At 38.5% G+C, this 15,281-nt stretch overlaps 1 protein-coding gene across 2 annotated transcripts in view; it reads left to right on the top strand.

The window, feature by feature from the left end:
- BTBD7 (BTB domain containing 7) overlaps nt 1-15,281 on the top strand; it is an 88,974-nt gene that overhangs the window by 56,945 nt on the left and 16,748 nt on the right. For both annotated transcript variants that reach the window (XM_070357877.1, XM_070357878.1), the window contains exons 4-6: nt 6,032-6,240; nt 10,928-11,003; nt 13,979-14,139. In XM_070357877.1, the coding sequence (XP_070213978.1) occupies nt 6,032-6,240; nt 10,928-11,003; nt 13,979-14,139 (446 nt within the window). The remainder of the gene's footprint in view (nt 1-6,031; nt 6,241-10,927; nt 11,004-13,978; nt 14,140-15,281) is intronic.

Here is a 15,281-nt window from a genome sequence, read left to right as displayed (position 1 = left end):
TGTCACAGCCAGTTCCAAAGTCTTGTTGCAGGGAAGTAACACTCTGCCCATTGAGGGGCGGTGGGGATCAGAAGGCTGGCGGTAGGGACTGTGTCTAAACAGTAATCTAGCATGTGTGGACAATAGACTCATAAGCTCTAAACTTCTAGTTTAAGAAGATAAAGTAATCATTCTGTGTTGTTTAGTTTTATTTAAAGAAATATATGTAATATTTTGTCTGTAGTGAGGCAGTGTAGTCAGTGAGTTCTATAGGGAAGAAGAGCAAGCATGCCCTCTGGAAGTTAATTAGGACCAAATGGGAAGAAACAGTCCTGACTTCCCTATATCCTGAAACTGACAGAGGGGAAAGGATTTTAGACAGAATGGTGCTACTCCCTGTTCAGCAGTGTTCTAAGTGGTGTGTGGCTCACAACAAACTGTGGAAAATTCTTCAAGACATGGGAATACTAGACCACCTGACCTGCCTCCTGAGAAATCTGTATGCAGGTCAAGAAGCAACAATTAAAACCGGACATGGAACTATGGACTGGTTCCAAATTGGGAAAGGAGTATGTCAAGGCTGTATATTGTCACCCTGTATAAGTTATTTAACTTATATGCAGAATACATCATATGAAATGCCAGACTGTATGAAGAACAAGCTGGAATCTGATTGCTGGGAGAAGTATCAATAACCTCAGATATGAAGATGACACCACCCTTATGGCAGAAAACAAAGAAGAACTAAACAGCCTCTTGATGAAGGTGAAAGAGGAGAGTGAAAAAGCTGGCTTAAAACTCAACATTCAGAAAACTAAGACCATGGCATCCAATCCCATCACTTGATGGCAAATAGATGGGGAAACAGTGAGAGACTTTATTTTTTGGGGGGAAGGGGGCTCCAAAATCACTGCAGATGGTGACTGCAGCCATGAAATTCAAAGACGCTTCCTCCTTGGAAGAAAAACTATGACCAACCTAGACAGCATATTGAAAAGCAGAGACATTGCTTTGCCACCAAAGGTCCATCTAGTCAAAGCTTGAAGAAGGCAATGGCACCCCACTCCAGTACTCTTGCCTGGGAAATCCCATGGATGGAAGAGCCTGGTAGGCTACAGTTCATGGGGTCATGAAGAGTCAGACACGACTGAGGGACTTCAGTTTCACTTTTCACTTTCATGCATTGGAGAAGGAAATGGCAACCCACTCCAGTGTTCTTGCCTGAAGAATCCCAGGGACAGAGGAGCCTGGTAGGGTGCCGTCTATGGGGTCGCACAGAGTCAGACACGACTGAAGCGACTCAGCAGCAGCAGCAGTCAAAGCTATGGTTTTTCCAGTAATCATGTGTGGATGTGAGAGTTGGACTATAAAGAAAGCTGAGCGTCGAAAAATTGATGCTTTTGAACTGTAGTGCTGGAGAAGAGTCTTGAGTGTCCCTTGGACTGCAAGGAGATCCAACCAGTCCATCCTAAAGGAAATCAGTCCTGAATATTCATTGGAAGAACAGATGCTGAAGCTGAAACTCCAGTTCTTTGGCCACCTAATGTGAAGAACTGACTCATTGGAAAAGACCCTGATGCTGGGAAAGATTGAAGGCGGGAGGAGAAGGAGACGACAGAGGATGAGATGTTTGGATGGCATCACTGACTCTATGGCCTTGAGCTTGAGCAAGCTCCTGGAGTTGGTGATGGCCAGGGGGGCCTGGCGTGCTGCAGTCCATGGGGTTGCAAAGAGTTGGGCACAACTAAGTGACTGAACTGAACTGATTGAAAGTGGATCTACAGTGAGATAATAAGGAAACTGAGAGTATGCATTTTAAAACTTTTGTAGCAATTTGACATTGACACAGTATTCAAGCAGTGTTTTTACTGAATTTTACTAAGATATTGGTTTGTGTTAGATTGGAAACTTAAAAAGAAGCAAACTTAAAAATCTGTTCCCTGATGCAAGATAGTTTGAGAAGAGCTCAGATAGACTTTCCACTGACTAGAAATGAATACTTCCACTGTACATAAATGGACCTTCTCATTTATCCATTAGTCTTTTGGGATTTGGGTTATCAACACTTCATCATCAAGAATCTGACCATCTTTGAGTGTGCAGTAGTGTTTTACAAGACTGGTCCAGATTTTTCCAAGGAAATGTCTTTGTGTGAAGCCTCTTTGTATCTCATTTCCTAGCCTTTCCCCTGCCAGCATCCATTTGACCTTGCTGCTATAGTATTTACATTTTCATTCCATTATTGACAAACTTAACAAAAGATAAATTACCACTAACTGAAATTGTTTACTATAACATGAAAATACTAATTTTGACAATACTAGATAAATCTCTTTAAAGTGTCCCTTCCACCTTTTTTAAAATTTTGGCCCAATTTTCTTTTACATTTCTGAGTTAACATCACCATGTTTGAAGGTGCTTTTCTGTTCATGAGAGAGGCAGTTCTAAGTGAAGAAGTTATATTGAGCGTTGATTAGTAGAAGACCTAAGTTAAGAGGCATGACAAGGAAAGAGATTTTTAGGATGGAAGGAAAGGATGTTTCATTAAGTATGACTTTCTTTCTTCCTGGCTGTATGACCTTGGGCAAGTTAATTCATCTTTGTGAGTCTTAGTTTTCTCATCTGTAAAATGGGAATTATAATATTACCTTCTTCAAGAATATTATCAAAATTAAGCACAGAGCTTGGTACATAATAAATTTCAAAAATGTTAGCATTATGTTTTGTTTTTAATTATCTACCAGGTGTCAGGTGCTATAGCATCAGAGATAAAGGGAGGTCACTACCCCAGAGAAGCGCTCAGTCTGACAGAGGAGTCAGACAAGTATGTCAGAAATGTAAACTAAATTAGTATGAGAATTTAATGCTATTACAGAGAGAAACACAGGACATTGTGGAAAATTTCAGGTAGGAGGAACACCTAACTTTTGACTTAGGCTTTGGGGAATGGGCTCAAGGTAGGCTTTTGAAAGAGGCAATATCTCAGCTGATTCTAAAAGAATGTGGAGGACTTAGGAAGGAAAAATTCAGAGACTCAGGGTGGTTAAGTGGTTTGCCCAAAGTGACTTTTCTGCTTAAATGCCCAAGTTGGGGTCTCAAGCCAATCTGATTTCAAAGTCCGTTTTTCATATCTTTGTAAACTTGAAAAGTTTAAACATATGATGTTATCTTTCTCTTTCTTTCCTCTGCCAATATCCTGGTTTTAGTAGGACTGTGACACATTCTTTTAAATAACCACTTTTTCTCTTAATTTGCCACCAAGCACATCTACCAGATTGCCTTTGCTGTCATGTTGACTCATACTACTCAACTCTACTCCACTGCCTGCTTTAAAACAGCAGAAGTCCTCCATTGGCTACTGGGCGAGGCCTGTCCTCCTCAGCTTGGCATTCAAGACACTGTAAAATGAGAACTGTCCAGGACTTCCATATTTCCCACTTTTCATGAGCTCATATTCATGCCTCTGGTGTCATTTACATGCAGATATCACTTTATAAGGATGCCATTTTAAGGTTTAGATTAAATAAATTAATCTTCAGTCTTTAGATTTAATTACTCTCTTACAACTGAGTGCTCATGCGCGTGGGCCACACACACACTTACTCTGTTATTTCTAAAAATGATTTTATCATTATGACCAAAGAGCTTGGATGTCATCCTTCTTTAGTTCCATACCCAGCATAAGGGTTCTTGGTTATTGTTGTTTAGTTGCTAAGTCATGCCTGACTCTTGTGACCCCATGAACTGTGGCCCACCAGGCTCCTCTGTGCGTAAGATTTCCCAAGCAAGAACACTGGAGTAGGTTGCCATTTCCTTCTCCAGGGGATCTTCCTGACCCAGGGATCGAACCCATGTCTCCTGAACTGGCAGGTGGATTTTTACCGCTGAGCCACCAGGGAAGTCCAAGGGTTCTTGGTACTCTACCCATAATGTGATGAGCTAACCTCTGCTCCTACATTTTTCTGGAGGGATCTTTTTTCTAGAGGGATCCTTTTTTTTGAGGAGAGGTAAGGAGAACAGTTCTGATTGTTAGAAATTTCTTAATAGTGAGTCAGAATCTCTTCTTTTACCATCCATTTGTTTCCCAGGACTTGCCCTTGGAACCACAGGTAATTGGTCTTTTTTTTTTTTTCTGCCTCATGAGGTTCAAGATTCTATCAGACGTTGAAAGATAGCTCTTACATCTCTCCTTGGGTTTCTCTTACATAAATCAATAATAATATTGTTTGTTTAGACCTTTTTTCATTAACAGGTCTCAAACTCTTCACTGTACTTTTGCCCACCTCTGAGAATCCTAGAGTTTTGCCATTGCCGGTCTAAAACCACAGAGCTTAGAACAGAACACAGCACCCGACAGGACAGCAGTGCAGCATTGTTCCTTCATTATGACTCTTTGCTTGTGTCTTAAAAGCCTGTGATTGGTTTAGCTTTATAGTAACCATTTCACATTTTGCATTCATTCAATTAATATACCCAGATACTATCTTTACATAATGGTTGTAGTTAAGCTAGCTCTTCTTGTCATCTACTCTGTAGTTGACTCTCTTTAAATACAGAACTTAAGATTTTGTTAGTTAGATTTCACCTTCATTTTGATCCATCTTTTTAGCTAATTTTGACCATTTTATCCAGTGTATTTTAAACTGTGTTTCCCAGCTTTAGGTTATCTCAAGACTTTGAAGCCTACTTTCCAGCTTGATGAACATCAGAGAAGTAGAGACTTTCCACTCCATCTCAGGAGTTGACCAGTGCTTCTTACACATGGTTCTGTTAGCCACTCGTCTGTCACCCCTCCACATCTTTTTGTCTTACCTTCAAAGATCTCATTTGTACATTCAGCAAATTTTTATTCAGTGCCTACCATGTGGAAGAAGATACCAGTGATAAAGTGAAGACAGCGGTCCCCATCTTCTGAGCTAACAATCTAGAGACATCATGAAGTGTTCTGTTAAATGCTTTACAGAGATTAGGTTACACAGTTCTCTGTGATACTCGGTTTCTCTGTTGTCATATCAAAAGGGAAGGATGCATTACTTCTTACAAACTCTATATTGGCTCCTAATGATCATACATCACCTGAAAATGGGAATCATTATCTTTCTCTTTTCACAGGTTCACAAGAACCTTGAGCTTGGAAAGTCTGCAGAGTTCATTGCTGACCTTTCTACCTTTTATTGTATCTTTTAAACCTCCGAGCTCATTAGAGAGCAGCCTGTTTAGCCACATTTGTGGTGGTGGCAGTGGCATCTAATCCCCCCATTATTGGGATTCTTTTTGTATTTTAAACTTAGCTGTGAAGAATGTGTGTCCAACTTTAGCCATTTTCCCTTACAGTCTTTGTCACTCCAATTCTCTTTGTGTTTCATCTTTGTATTTTGAAACTATTTTTTCTAAGGAATATAGCTGACTATCCTCAGATGTTTTTCTTCTCTTCTTAAAGCACTTAAAGTGCCATAGTCACTTTCTCCAGGATCCTGGTCCTTTTCACTTAAACCATGTATTTCTTTTTAGTTCAACAAATGAACAAAAAACTGCAGTACTCTAAGGGATGAAACTATCAACGATGCAATGTGTTGGTTTTTTACTAGAATAATACCAAGAACAGATATCCTCATAGTCCCTAGAAGACAGCCCACCCATACCCCTAAGTGTGGGTTCACTTATCCGTCAGGTGTCATCCAAACCTCAACTTGCCAGTTCCCACAGCTGGATCATCCGTGCCTCTTCTTCCTTCTTTCCCCGCTGGTCTAGTGCTCTCTGCTGTGTCCTGTACAGATTTTGAGTTGCACATAGATGTTTATTTTCTTAAACAATTATGAGGATTCCTGCCTTTTTATGTAGATCTTTGTGGAACAGCAGATTCCCTGCAGTTGTCAAAATCTATTATGGTTACCAGTTGCTACCCCATCCCATCAAGTCTTGGTGACTTCCATGAGATTTTATTATCTCTGTCTTCTTTTTTCCTATTGCTACTTTTAAGATTGGTGTCTAACACACTAATGTTCAATAATATTTATGATTAATCTCAAGAAGTATTTGCCTTCTCTTTTAGGCTGTGAGGATATCATTGCTGAAAGCATCTCATTAGATACCTTAATTGCCATCCTCAAGTGGAGCTCTCATCCATATGGCTCTAAGTGGGTGCACCGACAAGCTTTACATTTCCTCTGTGAGGAATTTTCCCAGGTCATGACTTCGGATGTTTTTTATGAACTCAGCAAAGACCATCTGCTTACTGCTATCCAGTCTGACTACCTGCAGGTAATCATGTATACGCTCTCGAATTCACTGTCGTTCGTATGTGCACCAGGAAGCCCGTCTGTCCTCCGTTACTCCCCCACCCAGGGAGGTCAGCCCACCCAGGAATGCCTGCTTCATATTTGTGCAGCCCGAGGTGTCTAGGGCTCTGGGCCCTTTGTGCTCACTGCCACCATCACTGAGCAGTGTGAACCAGCCCCAGTCCTAACCAGCGATTCCCCAAAGGGGTTGTGGCAGTAGGCAAGGTCAGAAGCATATCCCAATGGTGATTCTCTTGGCTTCTGTTAATAGTAGATTCACTACAACAGTTTCTTTTATTTTTGGTAAAGTATCAGAAGATATTTAGACTTAAGCAGCACAAAATAAGAACAACATTCAATTTCTGACCTATTCGGACATTTCTTAAAACTCAGTGTATGAGTCCTCCTGAAGTATAATAATGTTTTCAAGTACTTATTTTTAGTCAGAAGTATATTTAAACAAATTCTTGTATTCTTATATATCATTTATAATTAAGTAATTTAAACTAACAGTATATTTAAAATAAGTTAAAAAAATACTTTGAGGTAGAGTTTATTTGATTTTTTTTTTCTTTCTTTTTTGCATTGGCTGTATGACTTTTATACTGGTAACTATACAGCAGTTTTAATGTTAAGTTATAAACTCATTAAACCATATCCTATTTCTTTGTATTTGTACTAGAAAAATTATGAAATGCTTTCATCTCAGTCAGCAGTGCAGTGAAGAGTTAAATAATCCACTTAGCATCTGTATTTTTCCTTCATACGTTGCTTTGATTGTAGTACATATGTTGTCATAATTGGCTTTGATCTGTTTAGGATTTGTTTTCATTAACCTTATTATTTCACTGTCCTGTTGCAGACCTGATAGGAGTTAGGATTTGTCAGTTCAGTTTCCACCTCAGTCCGTCTCTGCCATCATGAAGCTTCCATAAGCCTCTTATCCTTATCCATCAGAGGGCAGACAGAATGAAAACCACAATCACAGAAAACTAACCAATCTGATCACATGAACCACAGCCACAGCCTTGTATAATTCAGTGAAACTATGAGCCATGCCATGTAGGGCCACCCAAGATGGTCATGGTGGAGAGTTCTGACAAAACAAGGTCCCCTAGAGAAGGGAATGGCAAACCACTTCAGTAGTCTTGCCTTGAGAACCCCATGAACAGTATGAAAAGGCAAAAAGATAGGATACTGAAAGATGAACTCTCCTGGTTGGTAGGTGCCCAGTATGCTACTGGAGATCAGTGGAGAAATAACTCCAGAAAGAATGAAGAGACAGAGCCAAAGCAAAAACAACACCCAGTTGTGGATGTGACGGGTGATGGAAGTAAAGTCCAATGCTGTAAAGAACAATATTGCATAGGAACCTGAAATGTTCATCAATCAAGGTCCATCAATCAAGGCAAATTGGAAGTGGTGAAACAGGAGATGGCAAGAGTGAACATTGACATTTTAGGAATCAGCAAACTAAAATGGACTGGAATGGGTGAACTTAACTCAGAATATCATTGTATCTACTACTGTGGGCAAGAATCCCTTAGAAGAAATGGAGTAGCCATCATGGTCAACAAAAGAGTCTGAAATGCAGTATTTCGATGCAATCTCAAAAATGACAGAATGATCTCTCTTCGTTTTCAAGGCAAACCTTTCAGTATCACAGTAATCCAAGTCTATGCCCCAACCAGTAATGCTGAAAAAGCTGAGGTTGAACGGTTCTATGAAGACCTACAAGACCTTTTAGAACTAACACCCAAAAAAGATGTCCTTTTCACTATAGGGGACTGGAATGCAAAAGTAGGAAGTCAAGAAACACCTGGAGTAACAGGTAAATTTGGCTTTGGAGTACAAAACGAAGCAGGTCAAAGGCTAACAGAGTTTTGCCGAGAGAATGCACTGGTCATAGCAAACACCTTTTTCCAGCAACACAAGAGAAGACTGTGCACATGGACATCACCAGATGGTCAACACCAAAATCAGATTGATTATATTCTTTGCAGCCAAAGATGGAGAAGCTCTATGCAGTCAGCAAAAACAAGACCGGGAGCTGATTATGGCTGAGATCCTGAACTCCTTATTGCCAAATTCAGACTTAAATTGAAGAAAGTAGGGAAAACCACTGGACCATTCAGGTATGACCTAAATCAAATCCCTTACAGTTATACAGTGGAAGTGACAAATAGATTCAAGAGATTACACCTGATAGAGTACCTGAAGAAGTATGGACGGAGGTTTGTGACATTGTACAGGAGGCAGTGATCAAGACCATCCCCAAGAAAAAGAAATGCAAAAAGGCAAAATGGCTGTTTGAGGAGGTATTACAAATAGCTGAGAAAAGAAAAGATCCAAAAGGCAAAGGAGAAAAGGAAAGATGTACCCATTTGAATGCAGAGTTCTAAAGAATAGCAAGGAGAAATAAGAAAGCCTTCTTCAGTGATCAGTGTAAAGAAATAGAGGAAAACACTAGAATGGGAAAGACCAGAGATCTCTTCAAGAGAATTAGAGATTCTTCAAGGGAATATTTCATGTAAAGATGAGCACAATTAAGGACAGAAAAGGTATGGACCTAACAGAAGCAGAAGATATTAAGAAGAGGTGGCAAGAATACACAGAAGAACAACACAAAAAAGATCTTCATGACCCAGATAACCATGATGGTGTAATCACTCACCTAGAGCCAGACATCCTGGAATGCGAAGTCAGGTGGGCCTTAGGAAGCATCACTATGAACAAAGCTAGTGGAGGTGATGGAATTCCAGTTGAGCTATTTTAAATCCTGAAAGACGATGCTGTGAAAGTGCTTCACTCAGTATGCCAGCAAATTTGGAAAACTCAGCAGTGGCCACAGAACTGGAAAAGGTCTGTTTTCATTCCAATCCCAAAGAAAAGCAATGCCAAAGAATGTTCAAACTACCGCACAATTGCACTCATCTCACATGCTAGCAAAGTAATGCTCAAAATTCTCCAAGCCAGGCTTCAACAGTATGTGAACCGTGAACTTCCAGATGTTCAAGCTGGATTTAGAAAAGGCAGAGGAACCAGGGATCAAATTGTCGACATCTGTTGGACCATCAAAAAAGCAAGAGAGTTCCAGAAAACATCTATTTCTTCTTTATTGCCTATGCCAAGTCTCTTGACTGTGTGGATCACAACAAACTGTGGAAAATTCTGAAAGAGATGGGAATACCAGACCACCTTACCTGCCTCCTGAGAAATCTGTATGCAGGTCAAGAAGCAACAGTTACAACTGGACATGGAACAATGGACTGATTCCAAATTGGGTAAGGAGTACGTCAAGGTTGTTTGTTGTCATTCTGCTTATTTAACTTGTATGCAGAGTACATCATGAGAAATGCTGGGCTGGATGAAGCACAAGCTGGAATCAAGACTGCCAGGAGAAATATCAATAACCTCAGATATGTAGATGACACCACCCTTATGGGAGAAAGCAAAGAGAAACTAAAGAGCTTTTTGATTAAGCTGAAAGACGAGAATGAAAAAGCTGGCTTAAAACTCAACATTCAGAAAACTAAGATCATGACATCCAGTCCCATCACTGTATGGCAAATAGATGGGGAAACAGTGAGAGACTTTATTTTTGGGTGGGGAGGGGGCTCCAAAATGACTGCAGATGGTGATTGCAGGCATGAAATTAAAAGACTCTTGCTCCTTGGAAGAGAAGTTATAACCAACCTAGATAGCATATTAAAAAGCAGAGACATTACTTTGCCAACAGAGGTCCATCTAATCAAGCTATGGTTTTTCCAGTAGTCATGTATGGATGCGAGAGTTGGACTATAAAGAAAGCTTAGTGCCGAAGAATTGATGCTTTTGAACTGTGGTGTTGGGGAGAAGACTCTTGAGAGTCCTTTGGACTGCAAGGAGATCCAGCCAGTCCATCCTAAAGGAAATCAGTCCGAATATTCATTGAAAGGACTGATGCTGATGCTGGGAAATGTTGAAGGCGGGAGAAGGGCACAACAGAGGATGAGTTGGCCCATGGGGTCGCAAAGAGTCGGATGCAACTGAGGGACTGAACTGAACTGGATGATTGTTTAGAATCTTTGCATTTCTTCTTGGAATGTAAAAAACTTGGAGAGCAACCTGGATTATGCCCTAAGATTTTAAATGCAGTACAAAGAAATGAGAAGCACATTGCCATTTCACAGACTATGCCTGAGGGGTCCTTCACCAATCAGTAGCATACTTCGTGGAGATCATAGTGTCTTCTGCCAAGACAAGTTGCCATACTTGTTTTTTTCTGCTCCTCCAGGAGACAGCAGTCACACTATATCTTTACACTTTTACTTTCATGTATTTATCTCCATCTTGTCCCCAAAAGAATTTAAGGCAGCTGTATAGAAACCATATAGTAAGGTAAATTTAAAACAGGGAAAGAAAACAGTTTAAAAAACAAATAAAGATGAAAATAAGAGTAAAAATTTAATTTGAGCCAAGAGTGAGGTTACTGGACCAAAGGTATATAATTGGGTCTGTGTATTTGCTTCCTGGTATACCACAGGTTTAGGTCAGACATTTGAAACAGCCAGTGTAAAGAGTGAAACGTGGCATGTTGCACATTGTATGTACTTTATGACATAAGAGTCTTTAATGAGATTAATGTCTATCTGTTTGCACTAAAATAAATATAAACTTTTTTATTATAGGCAAGTGAACAAGATATCCTTAAATATCTGATTAAATGGGGTGAGCATCAGTTAATGAAGAGAATAGCAGACAGAGGTAAGCTCAGAAAACTAGCTTGAAACTGTAAGTTTTTCCCAAAAGTTACTAAAGTGTATGCTGCACATCAGTCTTGACAGTTACCACTGTTGCCTGGTGAAAATAGAAATATTTAAATCAGTAAAATCCTTTAGTGGAAAGGGTATACTTGGTTAGAAATAAACATATCAGAAAGTTTAATTTTGCAGTTTAAACTGTAGCTCTTAGTATTCTCTTTCTGTGTGTTTAATAATGTATGTTGAATCATTTATAAAAGTATTAAACTGTAGTTTTTCAATTAATGAGTAAAGTGTTACAAAGGCATGTTGTTGATGAAAATATTTTAGAATTAGGTGGTAGTGATAAGTGCATAGCATTCTAAATGTACTAAAAACCACTACATTGTACACTCTAAAATGGTTAAAATGGTAAATTTTATGTTATGTGAATGTTGCTCGAGAAAAAAAAAATACATGACTACCAAAGGGAAGCATGTTTGTTGTTTATTTGAATTTTTTGTGAAAGGTAAAGGAGAAATGATACTTTTGCATGGCCTCCAAGTAGGGGATACTGCAGAAGAGACGCAAGCACCACGTGTCGCTCGTGGTCTTAACTGTGGGAGCTTGTGCTTATGTAGCAATCTTACATCTATGTCTAGGGTGAGCCCACCCACCTGTGTGACTTCATATAATTTTGTGTTTGTCTATATAGTGAACCCAAATCAAAATATTTTAATTTAAAAAATTAAATGCAGGTTTCCCTTTCCTCTCATTTTTGACAGCTTTATATAGATAAATTTACATACCATAAAGTTTATGTTTGAAGTGTTCAAGTCAGTGTTTTTTAGTATACTTAGAGTTGTTCTTCTCACATTTTAAAATATTTTTAAAAAGTAAAGCTGAACCTGCCTTCAAATCATTTTATAGTGTGCCTTTAATATACTGCTGCCAGACTCTAGGAAACAAAAGCAGTCCTCCTATCTTAATTCTAATTTAATCTGTGGCCTGCAGTTTCAGGCCTTTAATCAAAGCCTTTCACAGTTTCAGATTTGAAATTTTTTAAATATAAAAACCACTACTGTTAATTTGGGACATTTTTGAAATGCCAGTATGCAGCCTATGCTGCTGTTTTACAGATTCTAAATTTGCAAATTCACCTACTTGCTAAAATTTATTTATGATCCCCAAATCAATACTCATGACACTTTTAATCATTTGCAGAGATGCACAGAATGCCATACGTTTCCAGCTTATGGTAAAGCAAAGTGATACTCTGCCATCTTCAATGTTCAAACAAGTGTCCTTTTCATAGTCTTTTTAGTGCTGTGTTTTTTACATCTGAATGGGATTTTCTGGTAAACCCACTGTCTAAGATAGCCTCCAAATGTAATACTATTAATACTGTCTAGTGTTCCTAAGTCCAAGAGGGCTATGATGTGCCTTACGGAGAAAATATGTGTTAGATAAGCATTGTTCAGGTGCATGAATTACAGTGCTGTTGGCTGTGAGCTCATTGTTAAAGAATCAACAATATATACTAACAAGGTGTCCCTAAACAGAAACATACATAAAACAAGGCTTTGTCCTCATTGGCTGACAAAAGTATTGTGACCAGAGGCTCAAAGGAACCTAACTGTGTGTTTCCTTTAGAAGCAGTGGTTCAGTATTCACTAATTGTTGTGGTGGCTTTATAGAACAATACCACCCCAGTGCATATAGTGCTCCATAATCATCAAAGGCTTGTTTATTGATGTAAAGCTGGTGATGATATGCCATATTTATTTTGGGCAGATAATGAACATCCTTGATAAAATTTCCATTGTTTCATGGTTTTCTGGCTGGGTTAGAATGGGAGGCTCTTCCACAGAGATGAGAAGGACACTGCACAAACCAGACTGCACCTTTGTCTCAGTCACTTTCACGGATAAGGTTTCTGCCCTTACCTGGTACATATCTGGGGGTTTCATGTAATATTACGTTTGAAAACAGGACACCACTACTTTGAGAAAAAATTTCTTTTGAAAAGCAGTGCCTTATATACATATTGAATCCAAAGCATAACAAGGCAAGAACAAAAACCCTTTTCCACACACTGGCAACAATTTTAATAAGCCTCTCAAAAAACAATATCTCTTTATCACATTATTTAAGGGAAAATATCAGTTTACCTGTAGTGTTTGTGGGGAAAATCCAGCATTTATATTTTGAATGATAAAGATCTTATTTTTAAGCAAAAAAAAAATATATATAGCCCCCTAGTTTAAAGATATGATTAAAAATTCCTCAAATATGTTGTTTTCCTTCCCACCTCACTTTCAAAAACCATATATATACTTCAGATCTTCCTCTTCCACTAAAACCCCATGAAAAAAACATTATTCTCTGCTCTGGACAGTGGAATATATTACACATGAACTTTTATGCATTAATATTTCTGTCAAAATTTAGGAGACTCATAAAATTCTTAAAGTTAAATAGAGTGTACATTAGGTTTTGCTGCTTTAAGGTATCAGGTGATATAATTTTAGATACTCATTAAATTCCTATTAAATCTATATAGTAGCCTAATGAGCATACTCATAACTTACAGTTACCAGAAATAACATTTGTTCTGTATTACCCTTATTGTAAGTTGTATTAAGATAAAAAAAACTAGCCCCAAAAGTGAGGAACATTAAGAAAAAGACTTTGATCAAACTAGATTTTAATAGATTGTTTTTCTCCTTTGAGTTAGTATGCAGAAAAGAATTCTGTCTTCTTTAATGCAGAACAATTGTAAAGAATGTTACCGAACTATTGACACTATGCTTTTTCTTTGTCCAAGAATATCTATTAGGGAAACTTCTTAAGCCATAAAAGTAATTTATGTATAGCACTTTTTAGAGCAGGTAAATTTAGTATAGAAGATTACTGAAAGTATACTTAGAGAAAAAAGAGAGCCTTTCTCTGGAAATTTGAATTTGGGTGGAGACTTCTCATTTTCCGTTTCTGTCATAGAGCCAAACTTACTGAGTGGCACTGCTCACAGTGTGAACAAGAGAGGTGTGAAAAGACGGGACCTGGACATTGAAGAGCTTAGAGAGATCCTTTCCTCTCTCTTACCTTTTGTGCGAATTGAACACATCTTGCCTATAAACAGTGAAGTCCTAAGTGATGCAGTAAGTATCTTTCTTCATTTATCCCTTTCATGAAAATAATATGTCTTTTTTTTTAATCCTTGTAAATAATTTCTCCTAATGGAGTATCGTGAGACTAAACTCCATGAAGACACAGATGTCTGTTTTGTACTGTGTTAGGTCCCCAGTATCTGGCACATGGCACAAATAAATATTTGGTGGATGAGACTTGAGTTGGGTGTATCAGTCTTACTTTTGCAAAAATATAGTCTCTAAATGGAGTTAATCCAGCAATTGATCAGTGTAGATCAAGTAGTCCTCATTTTAAATGGAAAGAGTAGAAGTTACTTTGGAGACTTTCTTAAGAATAGCAGTAAATCAGAGAGCAAGAGAGGAAGAGATTGGTTCAGTGTAAAAGGGGTAAATGAATCCTGTAATTGTGTTTCAGGTAAAAATTAATGGAGCTGATTGATCATGTTACTTTCACAGTTTTTATGTGAATTTTTTTAGACTATAAGAATTGCTCCAATTAATGGTTGACAGCCTGGAGGAGGAAATGGCAACCCACTCCAGTATTCTTGCTTGGAGAATTCCATGGATGGTGAAGCCTGGTGGGCTGCAGTCCATGGGGTCGCAAAGAGTCAAACACAACTGAGCGACTTTCACTACTACTATGGTTGGGAAAAATACTCTTCACAGATTGGTTTATAACTTTAATAAGATACTGTAAACGTAATAGTTTTTTCCAACTGCACAGAAACATTGTAAAAGTCATCTAGAAAAAAACTGATAAGAATTTTTTTAGTTCTAAAAGAAAAAAGAAAAATAAGGAGTGATAATAAAGGGCCAGCTTAAAACAAAATATTAAAAAAACTAAGATCATGGCATCTGCCCCCATTACTTCATGGCAAATAGAAGGGGAAAAGGTGGAAGTAGTGACAGATTTCCTCTTCTTGGGCTCCAAAATCACTGCTGATGGTGACTGCAGCCATGAAATCAGAAGACAGTTGCTACTTGACAGTAAAACTATGAAAAACCTAGACAGTATATTGAAAAGCAGAGATATTACTGTGCTGGGAAAGGTCTATATAGTCAAGGCTATGATCTTCCCAGTGGTCACATACACTTGTGAGAGCTGGACAGTAAAGAAGGCTGAGCGCCAAAGAATTGATGCCTTTGAACTG

This window comes from Bos mutus, chromosome 21, assembly GCF_027580195.1.
Source record: "Bos mutus isolate GX-2022 chromosome 21, NWIPB_WYAK_1.1, whole genome shotgun sequence".
Lineage (NCBI taxonomy): Eukaryota > Metazoa > Chordata > Mammalia > Artiodactyla > Bovidae > Bos > Bos mutus.
The sequence above is the reverse complement of the archived record's forward strand: the minus strand, read 5'-3'. Positions and strand labels throughout refer to the sequence as shown.